The sequence below is a fragment of the Canis lupus genome, chromosome 1 (genome assembly GCF_003254725.2).
Source record: "Canis lupus dingo isolate Sandy chromosome 1, ASM325472v2, whole genome shotgun sequence".
Lineage (NCBI taxonomy): Eukaryota > Metazoa > Chordata > Mammalia > Carnivora > Canidae > Canis > Canis lupus.
The window spans coordinates 113,125,869-113,144,177 of NC_064243.1; the positions used below are offsets into that span (position 1 = coordinate 113,125,869).

At 50.1% G+C, this 18,309-nt stretch overlaps 2 protein-coding genes across 4 annotated transcripts; both read right to left on the reverse strand.

The window, feature by feature from the left end:
* Nucleotides 1-36: 36 nt before the first annotated feature.
* On the reverse strand, nucleotides 37-1,961 carry MIA (MIA SH3 domain containing). Its single transcript, XM_025424926.2, has 4 exons — nucleotides 1,699-1,961; nucleotides 1,480-1,613; nucleotides 477-587; nucleotides 37-146 (listed from the first exon to the last, which is right to left on the reverse strand). Exons 1-4 carry the CDS (start codon nucleotides 1,922-1,924, stop codon nucleotides 123-125), a joined length of 495 nt encoding a protein of 164 aa, XP_025280711.1. The 5' UTR covers nucleotides 1,925-1,961; the 3' UTR covers nucleotides 37-122.
* On the reverse strand, nucleotides 37-18,290 carry SNRPA (small nuclear ribonucleoprotein polypeptide A). 3 transcript variants are annotated; one of them, XR_007402701.1, is made up of 11 exons: nucleotides 18,146-18,290; nucleotides 17,586-17,680; nucleotides 13,213-13,385; nucleotides 10,584-10,763; nucleotides 7,816-7,989; nucleotides 7,359-7,447; nucleotides 5,695-5,929; nucleotides 1,699-1,770; nucleotides 1,532-1,613; nucleotides 477-587; nucleotides 37-146 (listed from the first exon to the last, which is right to left on the reverse strand). XR_007402701.1 is itself a non-coding variant. In XM_025424939.3 (7 exons), the coding sequence occupies exons 2-7, from the start codon at nucleotides 17,656-17,658 to the stop codon at nucleotides 5,770-5,772; spliced, it is 849 nt and encodes a 282-aa protein (XP_025280724.1). In that variant the 5' UTR covers nucleotides 17,659-17,680; nucleotides 18,146-18,290; the 3' UTR covers nucleotides 5,545-5,769. The 3 variants fall into 3 exon arrangements, 1 of the variants encoding a protein (XP_025280724.1); XR_007402702.1 differs by lacking the exon at nucleotides 1,699-1,770; XM_025424939.3 differs by lacking the exons at nucleotides 37-146; nucleotides 477-587; nucleotides 1,532-1,613; nucleotides 1,699-1,770 and having other exon boundaries at nucleotides 5,545-5,929.
* Nucleotides 18,291-18,309: the final 19 nt, after the last annotated feature.

Below are 18,309 nucleotides of genomic sequence, written 5' to 3' on the forward strand. Positions count from 1 at the left end.
CCCCCCCCCCCCCCCAAAAAAAAGACCACGGAGACCTGCATTTTGCACTTGGCTGATATATTTGCATAAAGCCAGAAGGAGGGAAAAAAAAAAAAAACAGCAGGGACAGTGGTAGGCTGAGCTCACTGGCAGTAGAAATCCCATTTCTGAAAAAGAGAAAGGGTAAACAGTGGGGAGAAAACCAGCGGTCACACCACAAAGGATCTAGTGGTTTTTGTTGTGGCAGGGGCCAGGTTTGGCCAAACATGTGCTATGCAAATTAGTCCAGAGTCCTCCAATCTTTGCACCTCTCAATCTAACAGGGACTTCAAAAAAAAATCACTCCCCCATTTTACAGATAAGAAAACCGAGGCAGGGAATTTGTCCCAGTGCACACAGCTACACTGCCAGGGAGCCAAGGGCAGGAGCATCTTTGCCCATCATCACAACCTCAGGGTCCTCCCTCCGGATCCCTGCCAGCCCCCCAAGACACTCACATCTGTCTTCACATCGATTTTGCCAGGTTTCAGGGTCTGGTCCTCACGTACAACACTACTGGGGAAATAGCCCAGGCGAGCAGCTAGATCTCCATAGTAATCTCCCTGAACCTGGAGAGGAAGAATTCAAAGCCAGGGTTCTGGGAGGATGGCAAACTTGTTCCTGCTGAAGACCATGGCACTTTTCCTCTTCCTGATTTCTAGAGGACTAGCTCCATGCTTGTCACTCAACTCTCTTACAGTCACTGTGTGGAGGCCCTGCCTGACCACCTGAAGTAGCCAACCACTCAATGGGTATTAATTCTCAAAGGAGGGGCCCCTGGGTGGCTCAGTGGTTGAGCATCTGCCTTTGGTGCAGGTCATGATCCTGGGGTCCTGGGATTGAGTCCCACATCAGGCTTCCCACAGGGAACCTGCTTTTCCCTCCGCCTCTGTCTCTGCCTCTCTCTCTCCATGTCTTTCATGAAAAGAGTAAAATCTTTATTTTTTTAAAGTTATTTATGAGAGGCACAGAGAGAGAGAGAGAGAGGCAGAGACACAGGTAGAGGGAGAAGCAGGCTCCATGCCGGCAACCTGATGAGACTCGATCCCGGGTCCCACATCAGGTGGGACCCCGGGCCGAATGAAGGCAGGTGCTAAACTGCTGAGCCACCCAAGGATCCCAAAAAGTAAAGTCTTTAAAAAAAAAAAAAATCTCAAAGGAGCACGGATTTGCTTATTATTTTTTGATGGCTTGCAGTAATTGAGAGACTACCTTTGGCTTGGGTCATGATCCTGGGGTCCTGGGCATCAGGCTCCTGGGTTCCGAATCAGGCTCCCCATGGGGACCCTGCTTCTCCCTCTGCTTATGTCTCTCATGAATAAACAAAAAAGAGTACAATACCCTCTTCCCCGGCCAAACTATTTCAGTCTACACCCTCAAACTTTCCCTTTGGGTGGAAAACTAGGATGCACTCCCACCCTAGCCCCGTATCCTTTCTTTTTCTGTTCTCCCAAGACTCACACTGCCTCCCCAGAAGAGCCGCCCCCGGCCCTTCAGCTTGGAGAAGACATACACAACTTGGCCCCTGTGTATGGTCAGGAAACGGCAGTCGGGGGCCACGTAGTCCTGAAGGGCCACAGCCATGGAGATGGGGTCTGGGGAAGGAACAGAAGGGAATGACCACCCTCCACACAGGCTGGCAACCCAAGCTCCCAAGGCCCCCCAGCCCCCAAGTCTTACAGCTGCATTCCTCATCAGCACACAGCTTGCGGTCAGCCAGCTTGGGCATGGCACGGCCCCCGACACTAGGCGCTAGGAAGGCAGACAGCAAAACAATGATACCGAGGAACACTGGCGACCCAGCCATCATGGACTGAGCAAGGGAGTGACTGAGGGGGAAATGGGGTCTCCAATTTCCTTCTGCCCTCCCTCTCTCCAGCAACACAAGGAAACCTGTGTTCTCCATCCTGTCTCCACCCTTAACCGGTCCCAAATTTCACCCACAATACCTAGAGACTGCTGCCCAGCCAGAACCATTTCAAAGACAGGGTGAGGGCAGCCTGCCCAAGAAAATGCCCAAATAAGGGATCCCTGGGTGGCGCCAAAAAGGCCCAAAGCAGCCCAGGCCGCTCCAAGTGACAGCAACCCCTACCTCCTGCCCCCACCTCAACCATCAGAGGCCCAGATAGGCAGGTTGAGATATTCAATTCCATCTTTGTCAATTCTAGGCTGTTTGGGTACCTGGGCCCCTCCAAGAACAGAAACAGGCAGCTAGTACAGAAAACTATCTTGGAATTTCCTGTGTTCAAGGACAGAACAAGGCGGCCTTTTGATCGCCAGGAACAGCCCTCACTCTCAAGGACCAAGTATTATATGCTGGGTCTTAAGGCTAGCAAGGCTCTACCATAATCACTATTTATCTTCACAAGCCACTTCCTGACTGGGTGACCTGGGCTAAGCTATTTCTTTTCTGAGAGCCTCGCCTTTCTCCTCTGTAAAATAGGGACCATGAAATGAAAGCCAACAGTTATTTAAAGAGCACTCGGCACATAATTTCAAATGGACTGCATCACCTCAAGGGGGCTGTTATAACCCCACTGAACATAGAAATGGTAGGGGAGAGCCTTCAGAAACTTGAAGTCTAGAGCCAGGAAGCAGAGGGGCCAGATTTGGCTCCAGGCCCACACCTGTCACTCACTGAGCATGGAGTTGGCAGCTGCAGGTCAGGAGAAAGTGGAGGTGCGGGGAGGGATGTGAACTCAAGTCTCAAACTCTAAAACTGTGTTTCCTGGGATACCTGCATGGCTCAGCAGTTGAGCACCTGCCTTTGGCACAGGGCATGATCCTGGGGTCCTGGGATCCCACATCAGGCTCCCTGCATGGAACCTGCTACTCCCTCTGCCTATATATACTTGGGGTTGCCCCATGTCTCTGCTCCTCTCTGTCTCTCATGAATAAATAAAACCTTAAAAATAAAACTGTTTCCTATAGCTCCACGTGCCAAGATCATTCGCCTGCGCGGCCATCTCCGTCATAGGACATTCTCACCTCTGGCCTCAAGTCCAAACTTTTGTGCAGGGGAAGTGGATCAGGCACACATGGGCTTGGGGATTGGGAAAGAATTCATCAGGGCAAAGCCTGGACCTCAGCCATCTCTACGCACCCAATTACCCAGCACCATCATGGCTGGGAGATGCTCAAGTCAGCTCTGCTCAAGTCACCAATGACTGGCTTTCCTTTATCACCGGGGACCATTCCCCAGCTGGGCCACCTCAGTTGTATCAGAACACGGTATTTGCAATTAGCTTTATTCACCACTGTGTGTCCTATGCAAAGAGCAGTATTTAGCATAATGGGTACTTGGCAAGTATTTGCTGAATTTATAGGCTTACTGAGTGCCGTTGGGGATAGTGACCTACACCAATGGTACCACAGTATGAATATACCAGAATTCTGGGGCGCTCAGGTGGCTGTCAGTTAAGCATCTGCCTTTGGCTCAGGTCATGATTCCAGGGGTCCTGGGATCAAGCCCCACATCAGGCTTCCTGCCCAGTGGCAGGCTTCCTGCCAGAAGCTTTCTGCTTCTCCCTCTGCCCCTTCCCTCCTTGTGCTCACTCTCTCAAATAAATTCTTTAAAAAACACCCAAACGTAACAGGAATTCTTTCCCTACACAGGAATAAAATGTAGCTCGGAGTGGGCATGTCAATTGCTCATAGGGAACATAGGAGGTCCACCAGGCAGACAATAAAAACCAGGACCCACTGACCACAGAACCTGGTGTGCTGGGTGAGATGTTTCCATTTGCCATCTGCAATAATACTTGCCTCTTAGTGAAGTCTTTCAGATCCTACAAGAAGGAAGACTATTTGGTGCCGTAAGTCTTTATCATTGCAAACACTGATCTTCCTTTTTAACAGAAAAGAGCAGAGCCAGAGTAGGCTTAGCTTAGAGCCTTCACAAAAGATAGACACTACTCAACACTCTTGTCTTTTTATTTTTTTGAAGATTTTATTTATTCATGAGACAGAGAGGCAGGCTGAGACACAGGCAGAGGGAGAAGCAGGCTCCCTGTGGGGAGTCCGATGTGGGACTCGATCCTGGGGCTCCAGGGTCACCCAGGGTCGAAGGCAGACACTCAACCGCTGAGCCACCCAGGCATCCCAACACTCTTGTCTTCTTGTATTTATTTTTTTGTTTTCTATATTCTAGTTCTGGCAAATGCTCTCAGGGGTATCATGTTCAAGGCCTGAGAAAGATCTTAAGCAATATATACATGTTTTTTAAGTTAACTAATAAAATTTCCAGGGGGGCCCAATTGGTTAAGCATCTAATTTCAGCCCAGGTCATGATCTCAGGGTCCTGGGATCAAGTTCCGCATCAGACTCCCTGCTCAGTGGGGAGTCTGCTCCCTTCTCTCTCAAATAAATAAAATCTTTTTAAAAATTTTTGTTCCAGATCAGATGTGTATGAGACTGAAAAAGGTTCCTCCTTCCATCTCCCTTCTTATCCATAGCTTCAGCTGTTATTTCATGACTGTCCAACCAGAACTCCATTTCCTAGACTCCCCTGCAGCCAGAGCACTGGAGGGGAAGGAACGTGGTTCAGCCACCTGCCCGAGGCTCCTGGCTGAATAGCAGGTGGCCAGAAGGGAAGATTAGCAGTGTTTGAAGTGGCTACACCCGTTGTGCAGCTCTCCATGTGGGATGGGGCACTTCCATCAGCAGCAGTGGCACCTTCCTCTAGTCCAGACTACAGCTCAATCAGAGATTGCAAACTTTTTTTTAATTTTTTTTTTAATTTTTAATTTATTTATGATAGTCACAGAGAGAGAGAGAGAGGCAGAGACACAGGCAGAGGGAGAAGCAGGCTCCATGCACCGGGAGCCTGATGTGGGATTCAATCCCTGGTCTCCAGGATCGCGCCCTGGGCCAAAGGCAGGCGCCAAACAGCTGCGCCACCCAGGGATCCCCATTCTTTCTTTTAAATTTTTTTTTTAATTTTTTTATTTATTTATGATAGTCACAGAGAGAGAGAGAGAGAGAGAGAGAAAGGCAGAGACACAGGCAGAGGGAGGAGATTGCAAACTTCAACTCAAGTGTCTCAAGCCCAGGCTACCACTCCTTCTCTTCTTCCAATGAGTTCCTGAGCACTCAGTTCCCTTTCTTTTCTTCCTGAAGTATCTAGCATGGATTCTGGGGACTGTTGCTAGGATGGAACAATTTTTGTGAAGATTCAAAAAAGACAAAAAACCTCTAACATTCCATTATGTTTGAAAAAAAAACATATGAATCTACAAAGTGAATGGCATGCCCTTAAAGGTGGCATCCTTATTTAGTACAAAACCTGTCCAAGATTACATGGCAGCATGGGTTTTAATTTCCTGCTGAATGCTGACTGAGACAAAACAGAAATTTTTCCAAAAGGATTAAATAAAGATGCCTGAGGCTTAGAGAAAGTTACTACACTATTCTGTGTTTCCCCAAAGTTGCAAAGCCCAACACGCTAACAGGTCCAAATACCCAGAATGTTCCGATATGCAAGAAAACGCAGCATAGAAGACAAAAAATGAAAAATAAAAACGACAATTGGTTGTGAAAAACCAAACCTCAAAAAAACACTTTAATTCCGGCCTAACAGCGCCAGGTGCAATGTCTGGGGACAGACTCTGGGTACAATGCTGTGTGGCGACCACTCACTCACACACGGCTCTGAGAAGGCCCCTGAGGGGGACTTACCTTCAGGGGGCTGAGCCAAGGGGGGAAGGGGTGGCCCCAGAGCAGGGGGCAGGGGCAGGCAGGGGGAAAAAGGTGCTACTTCTTGGCAAAAGAGATCTTCATGGCATTGTTCTGGGTGATCTTGAAGCCCTGCAGTGCATCGCGAGCGGCCCCTGCCTGTACCTCATTGTCAAACTCCACAAAGGCAATGTCGTGCCGCCCGGGGACCAGTCGTACCTCCTTGAAGCCAGGGAACCTGGGGAGAAGGGAAGAGACCTCAGGGATCCAGACTTGGCATCTTCCCCGAATGTTCTGGCATCTGAAGTGTAGAAGCCACCAGGATGCTGCTAAACATCCACTACAATGCATAGTAAGAGAGGATCATCCAGGCCCAAGTGTATACAGTCCTAAGCTGTAGAGCCCGGACACAAACGAGTACACACGATGTAAACATGTCATTTAAGGAAATATTTTAACGTGAACACCTATGCAGCCATAAGTTAGATCAAGGAATAGGACACTGCCCCCATGTCCCTCCCTGATCATACCCACCACCGGGTTCCAGAAATAAACACTACCCTGACTTTTTATGATCTGCTGTTTCTCTCATTTCCGCTCCCTCTTCCCCAACTTCCTTCCCCATTAGGCAACCATCCTCATGTTTGCTGGGTACACTTTCTTCTGCACCTATTCTTACGGAGTCTGTATTGTTTCACAGAAAGATATGCGTATGATACTGTATTTTCCCTCTTACGGAGTTTCTCAAAATTCCCTCCCAGCACTGTTACAGAGAACCATCGGCACTGCACTGTTCCCCAACTGCCACAGAGCAGGCCACAGTGAGCAGCCCTTCTGACCTCTGGCTTCTTCCCCTGGGGCTGCCTCCAACTCCCTACCACCCAGAGGAATCATGTCCATCCACACCCCTTGGGACTTCTGTTAACAATGGCTTTAGGAGGGGTTAAGCTCAGCCAGTTAAGCATCTGCCTTCGCCTCAGGTCATGATCCCAGGGTCCTGGGATCCAGTCCTGCATTAGGCTCCCTGCTCAGTGGGGAGTCTGTTTCTTCCTCTCCCTCACTCTCTGCCATTCCCCCAACTTGTGCTCTCTAGCTTTCTCTGGCTATCAAATAAATAATTAAATAAAATCTTAAAAAAAAAAAAAAAAAACTTTTAGAAGACCAGAAGGCAGAGCCACCAGGTGAGCACACAACCCTTCCTTCACTGAACAGTGAATGTGTTACCCTGTGGAATAGCCATAGTGGTGTACACCCCGTCACCAGCACTGGGGTTGCCAACATCCCTAACCTCCTACTGTGCAGTCTGAGTGTGCCGATTCTGACCAGCCTAGCCAGTGCTCGATGCCACTGCACTGTTGTTTTATACACACCTGGCATTTTTCTGATTTAGAGGCTGGAAAGAAGAGGCCCAGGGACCCCTGCACCTCCCACGAAGTCAAGGAAGGTCCAATGCTCCCTTGGCCATGCTATGTCTGAGGCTTGCCACTGCCACACCTCCTCAGGCTGTGAGCCTCAGCCTCCACCCTTTATGCCTCCAAGCCACTGTTCTGCCTGCAAATCCTAAGCAGACTCAAGACTCCACCAGCAGAACTCCAAGGCCTGTCTCCACGGTGCCAACTCCTGGGCCATCACCCTCTGGACCCTGCCCAGCTACTGGCCCCACTTACTGGTTGAAAAGCATGGACAGCATGAGCTCATTGGTCTCCTCAGGCAGGTTGGTGAGGAATAAGATGTGATTTGGTGGATTTTCTGAAAGCTGCAAGGAAGTGACAGAGCCTGTGAGTCTAGTGGGAGAACCTACTGCCTTCCTATTTTCTACCCCTGTCCCTTCGTAAGTTCCTTCTGGCCCCTTCACCTGACACGCCTGATGTTGCCTGTCTACACCACCTTGCACCCACCAGACTAAGAGCCATAGAGAACACTGCTGTTTTCATCAGATGCTGCACAGAAGTTCACTGAATCAAGCTGGGCTCTGGTCACTGCTCCAGCCTCACCCTGACCTTTTGAAGCTCCTCCGACATACATATAATCCCTCTCTGGCTCTAAAACAGCACCCCCACCCATCCCTTTCTATTCCCATGTTCTGACTGTTCATAGGAGACCCCAGGAGCAGTAGGTACTTACAGGCTGGGCTGGTGGCATCTGCCCCGGCATAAGCTGCTGTGGGGGCATAGCCCCTGGTGGGATTTGTCCAGGTGCCAGGCCTGGAGGCGGGATCATGCCAGGAGGCGGCATGTAGGGAGGCTGGCCTGGCATGTGATGCATGATGCGGGGGGCTTGAGTCATTGGGGGCATACCCTGCAGAGAGAGGGAGGACAGGGTTGAGTGGGGCACCCAGCAGACAGGAGGGATCGAGTCTGGTGTCAGCAGACAGAAGAGAGTGTCAGAAGACCCAGGGAGAGATTCAGACTTGCAAGGTGGAAAAAAAGGCACCCATGGAGACAAAGGTCATCCAAAAGAAAATGGATGGAGCAAAACAGACCCAACTCAGGCTCGAGGGAGACATCAAACCAGAAACTTAAAAATTTTTCTAACAAAGAAAAACTAATCAGTGTGGTCCAGCTCTGTTGACATAGAAGAAAGAAAACAACACTGGAAAAAATCGAATGCTAACAACAGTCAACAAAAAGAGCGAAAATAAACACTATAATGAGTATGCTGGAGTTTTACTTCCAAAAATACACTTGGGGGTGGGGGTGGGGGTGGGAAGAGACCTACAGAGAAAAAAGGAGCAGACAGTGGAAGGCAGAGATGGACAGGGACAGTCAGGACAGATGGAGAAAGCAATGGAGGGGTGGCAGGGAGGTGGGAGCCAGCCAAAGGGCACAAGGTCATGCACCCAAGGGAGACAGGGCCATTGGAGCTGGAGCCACCGCTAAGGACTCAAAGGTGCACATATAGCTGGGTGCAGCGGAGGAGAGTGGGGAAGAAGAGGGAAACTAGACAGAGGGAAACCCCGACATCACTGCTGACACCAAAGAGTGAGAACTGGTATCAGTGAAAGGACAAGTACGGTGTAATCCGGTCAGCAGAGCCACTGTGGGGACTCAGAAATGAGTAGAGGCAATTCATCTATCTTAAGTACTTCGTGCTTTCTCGATTCTGTTTTACAAAACAGGATGTTTCTACTTCTCATGCCTTCACAAAGTTCCTTTTTTTTTTTTTAATTTTTTTTTTTAATTTTATTTATTTATGATAGTCACACAGAGAGAGAGAGAGGCAGAGACACAGGCAGAGGGAGAAGCAGGCTCCATGCACCGGGAGCCCGACATGGGATTCGATCCCGGGTCTCCAGGATCGCGCCCTGGGCCAAAGGCAGGCGCTAAACCGCTGCGCCACCCAGGGATCCCACCTCACAAAGTTCCTGAAGAGATTTTCCTGTTTCCTTCTAGAATCTTTATTGTTTCAACGGCCACACTGAGGTCTACTATTCATCTCAAACTAACTTCTATGGTTGAGGTAGGACTAACACTTTGCCTTAAAGACATCTGATTCGTCCAGCACCATTTATTAGCAAGATAAAGTCCTTTCACCACGGGAACGCAATGGTGCCTTCACTGGCTGACAAACATGCCTGTGTGGACCGGACTGACTTCTGGACTCTCTTCTGCCACCTGGTCCCTCTTCTTCCCCTCAGGCCAACATCTCACCATCTTGATGACTACAGCAGCCTCCCTGCTTCATTCTCCTTGCCTTTCCACATACCTGTGGAAAGACTGCCAGCATGCCCAGAATTCCTGTCGGCATTTTGATTGGAATTGTGCTGAGGGTTAGGCCAGTTTGGAGGACTGACATCCTAACAAGTTTGTTTTAAAATTTAAATTCAGGGGGGATCCCTGGGTGGTTGGGCGCCTGCCTGAGGCCCAGGGCGTGATCCTGGAGTCCCAGGATCAAGTCCCACACATCGTGCTCCCTGCATGGAGCCTACTTCTCCCTCTGCCTCTCTCTCTGTGTTTATCATGAATAAATAAATAAATAAATAAGTAAGTAAGTAAGTATTTCTTAAAAATTTAAATTCAGGGACACCTGGGTGGCTCAGCGGTTGAGCATCTGCCTTTGGCTCAGGTCGTGATCCCAGGATCTGGGGATGGAGTCCTGCAGCTCTCCCTCTGCCTGTCTCTCATGAATAAATAAATAAAATTTAAATCCAATTTGCCAATATATAGTATAACACCCAGTGCTCATCTTATCATGTGCCTTCCTTAAAGCTCATCACCCAGCTACCCCATCCCCCTCCACCTCCTCTCCTGGAACCCTTTATTTTCCAAAGCTAGGAGTCTCTCATGGTTTGTCTTCCTCTTTAATTTTTCCCCTCCTAATAAGTTTTGAGTCTCCCATCCATTTGCTGAATTCACCTCCCATTTCTCTCAGAGATGCTCTGTACTTTCAGTGAGTATATTTTGCTTACCCTTCATGGGATTTACTCCTGAGCCATTTTTAAATTTGGAGGCTACTGTTTGCTGCTAGCACACAGAAATAAAACTGACTTCTTCCACACTGACCTTCTCTCTGATGACCCTGCTAAATTAAATTCACTAATTAATCCCAAAAAGTTGGTTCATGGCTTCTTCTGGGTTTTCCGCATAGACATTAACTTAAAAAACATAGACAACAGGATCAAAGTCAAGGGAAGAAAAAAACTAAGGAACAGAGAGACAGAAAGAAAGATCTGAAAAACAGGCAACCACAAAGCCATTTCCAAATGTAGACTCCATCACGCAGGTGCATAATCCCTCACAGTGAGGTGCACAATTTCCATCAGAAAATGGAAGGGGAGAGTGCCCAAACCCCTGGGGAGACCACCTCCACCCTCCACCATGCCCACACGCCAGGCCACACAGCTAAGGAAGGCCTGATGGGAGAGAGGGCAGGGTCTCTCAGCCCTGGCTTACCGGGACAGGGCCCTGGACAGCCCCCACCACAGGGGCGGCGGCCCCACCCTGCACAGCCTTCTTGGCTGCTGGGGTCTCCTGGCTTTTGGGCTTCCTCTTCTCCCGCTTGCGGTCCCGCTCCACGAAGGTACCCTTCATCTTGGCAATAATATCCGAGTCAGTCTTGGCATACTGAATGCGCTGCCAAACAAAGAGCAGAAGGTTAAGGAGTGTATCAAGGCCCAATCGCCTGGGTACAAAAGCAGATCTTACCAGAAGCTCAGTGAGCAATGTTATGGAAATCACTTGGCCTCAATATCCTCATCTGTAAAATGGTAACTGAGATTTTCCACTGGAAAGGAGGACTGTAAGAACTAAATAAGCTTAAGTGCTCTGAACAGTAGCTGGCACAAACTAGGCATTCAGTCAGTAAGTTGTTGGGATTTTGAAGGGAAGATGGGACAGTCCCGAGCATCAGGCCAAAGGCAGATGCCTGAAGAAACAAGGCTAGGAGAGGAACACTATGCAGGGGGGTTCTAGTCACACAGGAGTTTAGATTCCCAGGCGAAAGCTGATTCTCAGTGGTCTACGGAGAACCTATACTCTGGGGTACAGCAACGAGTGTATCAAAGGTCCCTGCCCTCATGATCTCCTTGGTGAGAAAGATATGATGAAAAAGATTAAAAACAAAACTGGAAAAGGGGATGGAAAATTTCAGAGGCGCCTGGGTGGCTCAGTGTCTGCCTTCGGCTCAGCTCATGATCTCAGAGTCCCAGGATCGAGTCCTGCATTGGGCTCCCTGCTCAATGGGGAGATGGCTTCTCCCTCTCTCTGCTCCTCCCCCTGCTCATGTTCTCTCGCTTGCTCACTCTCTCAAATAAATAAAATCTTAAAATAAAAAAAAATAAAACATAACCCCAGAATTGAAAGTTTCAGAGTGTGGCTAAGGCAGGCCTCAGTGAAGTGACACTGGCATAGAGACAGAGGGAGGAAGGCCTGTTAAGAGAAAAGCATTTCAGTAAAGGGAACAGTAGAACTAAGGTGTGCAGTGTGTGTTCAAGATCAATGGGGATGAGGAGGGAGGAGACAAGATCACAGAGGGAAGGGTGGTCCAACTTGGGTTTTTTTCCTGAGATAGCTGGGAGCCATGGAGTATCTTACGCAGAGTGAGATTTCACTGGTGTGCCAGAAGCAGCCCTGGGGCTGTGTGTGGAGAATAGCCCACGGGGAGCAGGGGTCCAAGCAGAGACCGGGAAGCCACAGGGGAGGAGGGGGAAACAGGCAGTGGTGGATGTCTCCAAGGCAGGGTCCCCACTGTCCCTGATAGAACTCACTCATGCTTGAGTGTCTGAAATGGTCTGAGCAGTGATTTGGGGAGTAGAGGGGAGGGAGGATCAACACAGTAAGATCATGGTCTTTATGCTTCAATTCAAAACCTAATTCCTGCTGCTCCAGAAAAGCAATGGGAGATGTGGCAAGTCTGGGCTCACACCATCTAGAGGTGACAGCAGGCAGATGAGTTCCCCTGCTACACGGAGGGTCCCAGGGTCAGTGAGCAATGTTACGGCCCCCAGGTCCACTGTCTCCGACAGCAAGTGACCCGCCTGGGACCTGAACACACCAGCATTTGCTGTTCCCTCCCCAAAAGAGTTGGTTCAGGGGGATCCCCTGGTGGCGCAGCGGTTTGGCGCCTGCCTTTGGCCCAGGGCGCGATCCTGGAGACCCGGGATCGAATCCCACATCGGGCTTCCGGTGCATGGAGCCTGCTTCTCCCTCTGCCTCTCTGCCTCTCTCTCTCTCTCTCTCTCTGTGACTATCATAAATAAATAAAAAATTAAAAAAAAAAAAAAAAAAAGAGTTGGTTCAGGAAGAATATTCCAATCAGGGGAAAGTCAGCTGACAGGGGGATGAGGGAAAAAAAAGACCCCAAGAACCAAAGACAGCTGCCAGTGATCCGGCAGGAATGCTAGTTCAGGGCAGGCACTTTAAGCTACTCCTCACCTCCCAGAACACAGCCCCCTCAGCTGTCCACTTGGCCTCTTGAACCCCTGCAACCCACCATCTCTACCCATTCCTCGGCCCTGCCCCAGGCCTGGCACAAGCCCTCACATCTGAGAGCCCAACCCAGACTCCTGTAACCTACCCGCTCTAATCCACTCTTCCCAATGGCTAGAGGCATCTCCCTAAACCCTCCCATGGCTCCCCAGCACCCCACCCCACCCCCACCCTTCACTCCAGCCAAACAGACTTGACTCACTTCCTCAAAGACAAATGCTCTCAGTTACCTAACACTTTCTCCCCTGCCTCCCCCAGCTACTCCTCCCGTGAGCCTCACATTCAGAGAGCCTTCCCCGAACTCCTAGACTGGGTGAGGTGTCTCCCCTAAGCTCCCCGAACTCTGTGCACTTCCCCTATCCTGGCCCTGACCCCTCATCACCATCTGGGGTCTGAAAGAGCAGGGCTGCGGGGGGGTCCCTCAGTCACTGTATCCCTCATCCCCCGCCCCCAGTACAAAGAACAGTGGATGCTGATAAAGGGACAAAGAAAGCCTTGCGACTTCAGGGGACTGCACTAGGGGTGAGACAGGTCCGGACCCAGCTAGCCCGCCCAGCGCTCTGCAGCGCACACCCTCCACACCCACAGTGCTCACCATAGGCTTGTCATAGAAGGGGAAACCCTGCATGGAGCGCAGGGCATTGGTGGCGCTGCTGACCTCCTTGAAGATGACAAAGGCCTGGCCCCTCATCTTCAAGCTTCGAGATACCAGGATATCCAGGATCTGGCCAAACTGGGAGAAGATGGCGTAGAGGGACTTCTTCAGCTCTGCAGGGGGAGGAAGGGAAGGCCCATGGGTGACTAGAGCTCTTAGTACCTGCTCCTGGGGTCGGAGCTTCTTTTCTGGAGCCAAGTGACGCCCAGAAGGGAAACCATCGGCCACCTGACACAACTGCTACAGGTCAGGAATCCCTCAAGAGCCGGCAATACCAGTGGCAGCTGAGCACCACTGGGGTGGGCCGGGCTATGCGCACTCCTCCTAAGCACAGAAGGCACAGGTACCTGCCCACCCCCACACCAACTCCCCAGGGCTGCCAGATGAAGAACAGGACGAACAGGACGCATACTGAACAACAGCACATGGCAAATACTCAATAAACGAGTATGCTTTTCCTTGTCACCAGCACCTTGACCCAGTGTGTGATGTGGCCCCGGCCAGCTTCTCCAACCCGGTCTCCCCACACTCCACCCCACTCCCGTCTCCAGTCACAGTGGCCTCATAGCCCTTTCTCAGGCCAGTACACAGAAGCTGCCTCAGGACCTTTGCCCTGGCTGCTACCTCCACCAGAAGGACCTTCCTCCAGATGTGGACCCGGCTGCCTCCTTCTAGTCACCGGGTCTCAGCAAAGTGTGCCCGCTTCAGAGGCCTGCTCTGATCACCCTGTCTAAATAAAGGTCTCCCATCATCACTCTTCCCACTCCTCAACCCCATTCTTTTTCCTTCACGGTATTTCCCACCTCCAAACTCCAGAGTTGCTGACTTATTTAGCTATCCTCAACTACAAGCCTCTCCAATTTACTGCAGTATTCCCAGGCTCAGTGCAGATTCTAGCACCCACGTTTCTCCAAACACATTTACACAACTAAAGATACTTAAAAAAAAAAAAAAAAAAAGACTTATTTACTCACAGGGGAAACTGGGGGGGGAGGCACAGAAGCAGGCTCCTCACTGAGCAGGGAGCCCAATACAGGACTCGATCCCAGGACACTGGGATCTTGACCTGAGCCAAAGGCAGATACTCAACCAACTGAGCCACCCAGGCACCCTAAAGATACCATTAAATGTAGACAGAAAAGTTTGGTCCCTTTCATAGAAAAGGAGACATTTCAGGGTGCCTGGGTGGCTCAGTCCTTAAGCATCTGCCTTCAGCTTGGGTCATGATTTTGGGGTCTGGGATCAAGTCCCACCTAGGGATCTCTGCTCAGCGAGGAGTCTGCTTCTCCCTCTGCCTCTCTCTCAACAAGAAGTAAATAAAATCTTTGGGGGGAAATGTCTTTTACGGAAAAGACTTCACTAAATTCCCACAATGACTTCACAAGGCAGCAACTGTAACGGTCTTAATTTTACTAACATGCAAACAGGCTCTCAGAGGATTCGTAACTGGCTCAGAAAGTACTTCTTAGAAAGAACCAACAGAGGGACACCTGGGTGCCTCAGCGGTTAAGCATCTGCCTTCCACTCGGGGCATGAGTCCTGAGTCACCAGATCAAGCCCCACATTGGGCTCCCTGCTGGAGCCTGCTTCTCCCTCTGCCTATGTCTATGCCTCTCTGTGTGTCTCTCATGAATAAATAAATAAAATCTTAAAAAAAAAAAAAAAAAAGAACCAACAGAGCTGGGACTGGGACCAGGACCCACCTCCATTTGAACCCTACACCACCATATCTCACTAACAAACTGCCACCCCTGACAGACAAGAATCCCAATCTTCTTCAAAGAAAAGGCGGCACCTGAGCTGAAGACGCTTGCTGAAAGACTAGGTGAGGGAAGAAAAAAAAAAAGGTGGGGTAAAGAAGGAGGCCAAAGGTGTTTTGGCGAGATTTGCCAAAAATTCTGTTGCCTTATTTTTTAATTAAGATTTTATTTCTTGGGATCCCTGGGTGGCGCAGCGATTTGGCGCCTGCCTTTGGCCCAGGGCGCGATCCTGGAGACCCGGGATCAAATCCCACGTCGGGCTCCTGGTGCATGGAGCCTGCTTCTCCCTCTGCCTGTGTCTCTGCCTCATTCTCTCTCTCTCTCTGTGACTATCACAAATAAATAAAAAAAAAATTAAAAAAAAAAAAAAAAGATTTTATTTCTTGGGATATTTGGGTGGCTCAGTGGTTGACCGTCTGCCTTTGGCTCAGGGTGTGATCCTGGAGTCCCGGGATCAAGTCCCAGATCAGGCTCCCGTGAGGAGCCTGCTTCTCCCTCTGCCTATGTCTCTGCTCCTCTCTCTCTCATGAATAAATAAAATCTTGAAAGAAAAGAAAGAAAGAAGGAGAGGAGAGGAGAGGAGAGGAGAGGAGAGGAGAGGAGAGGAGAGGAGAGGAGAGGAGAGGAGAGGAGAAAAGAAGTACACATGCACATGAGCAGGATGAGGGAAACAGGGAGAAGCAGGCTCTCCACTGAGCAGGGAGTCTTGATAAGGGCTGGATCCCAGGACATACCGAAAGGTATGTTCGACCACCTGAACCAGTCAGGCACCCTCCTGATTCCATTTCTGGTATTTCTCTCCCTCCTCCACCCACATGATCTGTTTGGCCCTCGACATTCCCCTGGGCCTCTCTCCCTCCTCCCCTCTTGCCCACTCAAGTTCACCCTCCTGATGTTGTCCTCACACCAGAGGGTCCCTTACCTGGCTCCTTGATGGCCTCATGACAAAGTCTAATGGCCTACCTGCCCACAGGATCCCATGAACCATCAGTGCACTGCTCACTAGAAGGTGCTGCCTGTGTCACAAGCCTCAGTCACACAAAACTACTTGTATTTTCCAGAATGCCCCAGGCTCTCTTTTGCCCCTAGGCACCTGGACACATAGATCTGGGTTCGGAACACTCTTCTTCTGCACAATATATATACTCCTTCCTCTATCTGGAAACGCTTTCTGAAATGTCTCCTTTTCCTTTTTTTTTTTTTTTGTAAAGATTTTTTTATTCATCCATGAGAGACAAAGAGAGGCAGACATAAAAAAAAGAGAGAGAGAGAGAGAGAGAGAGAGAGAGGCGCAGACATAGGCAGAGGGAGAAGCAGGCTCCCTGTGGGAAGCCTGATATGGAACTCGATCCCAGGACCCCAGGAACACAACCTGAGCCACCCAGGTGCCCCTAAATGTCTCCTTTTCTATGAAAGAGTCCAAACTCCTCTGTCTAGGTGCCAAATCCCTCCTGACCACTCTGCTTGTGCTTTCCCCATCATGGCCCTGGCTACTCTGGGCAATCACTGGAAGGTCAGTCTCCCCCACTGGACTGTGGCTCCATGAAGGCAGGACCAGGACTGTCCGTCACCAGTGTTTCTCCAGCACCACATGGTACTGGCTGCACATGATACTCTAAGAGCACATGGGGATTTACATAGCTTGGTCCATTTTCCTCAACAGTTAACTTTATTGGTAACCTCAAAATTAATCCCAGCAAACTCCTTCCTTTGGTTCTCCTGAGAATTTTCTTAAGGTGACAAAAAAAGACAAATTTTATCCAAACTTAACTAACAGACAGATATTCAGCTAATTTAATCCACAAAGCATTCACGCACAGAAATACCGGGGATTTGTTCAACTTTCAAATATAAAAAATGAAATTCAATGAGATGATAAATGAAACGAAAAAATATGTCCAATGAACGTTAAGAATCGAGTTCTTAAGCAGTATTTCCACGCTGGTGGCCTCAACCACTTTACCTTGCTGTGTGACTTTTGGGCAACTCACATCACCCCCGCCTGAGAAATAGGGAGTAATAGCTCCTTACTGAAGAATTGTCGAGAATTCAATGTAATAAAGTCGTATGTATCAGTGCCTAAGGACAGTGTTAGCCATCGTATTATCATTTCTTTTTTTTTGAAATGAAACACCTCCACTGTGCGCTGATCATTAAGAACACAAGGCCGTCCAGGCGCTTACCGTCGTGGAGCTCACAGACTTGTGCAGACAGCCCCACAACAGCCCAAAAACAATTGAGGGTTTGAGCGGGAGATATCCAGGGCCTATGGGAAGTCAGGGGCAAGGCACCTGGGGGGAAAGAGGCCGGCGAAGGATTCTTGGAGGAGTCCTGTGAGTTGAAACCCTGAAGGATGAACAAAAGCGACCAGGCTAATGGCCAGAGTAGAAGACGGGCTGGAAGAGCGTTAAAGACACAGGAAGCAGCGTGTGCAAAGGCTGAATTCAGGATTAACTCGACAGTTTGGAGAAAAGGAAGAGAAGTTAATTCGAGGGCTGGAAGAGGGGGCCGGCTCGTGCGAGGCAACCTGGAGTCTGGACTATCCCAACTCACCATCCTTCTTGATCTTCTCGTTGAGGTTGTTGATATAAATAGTGTGGTTGGGGCGGGTCTCGGGAACTGCCATGGAGAGAGGTGCCGAGGTAATGCTGAAAGAAGGGGGAAAAGGTTAACTTCAGCCCCGGGTTTCTCCAAATCCTCTGCCCTAAAGCAGGCTTAACGAGCTGCTCGGGGATGGGGATCTTCCTTCCAGGAGGAAGTCCGGAGAGCAGGGAAGGAAGTACAGCTAGGAAACAAAGCGAAAGCAGGACACCGCTGCTGCTCCCCGCGTGGTTACCAGAAGGAAATCTCGAGAGGCTTACTACGAGTCCCAGGATGCTCTACGGGGTCCAGTAGGCGGAGCGTCCTAAGCGGAGACTCTCATTGGTTCACGAGCTCAAAGGGCGGCCCAGGAGAAAAAACCCGGATACATGAGCCAGTTCAGGAGACGGCTCTGGCGCCCTAACTTCGCGCAGCGGCAAGTGAATTTCCCCACACGAGGCACGAGAAAGCCCAGGCGGCAAGCGCTCCGCCCGCCCGGCGTCCACGGCCGCGTGCGCCCGAGGACTACTCACCAACAGAGTCGCAGTTCCCGCAAGCGTCGCCTCCTGCGCTTCTGAGAGCCGACTACAAAAGCTTCCTCTCTTGGTCCCGCCTTTAGCTTTCTGCAGGCCAATCCCGCGCGGAAACTCAGTAGCCTGACCAATCAGAGCCAGCCTCGCCCCTGGGTCCAAAGGTT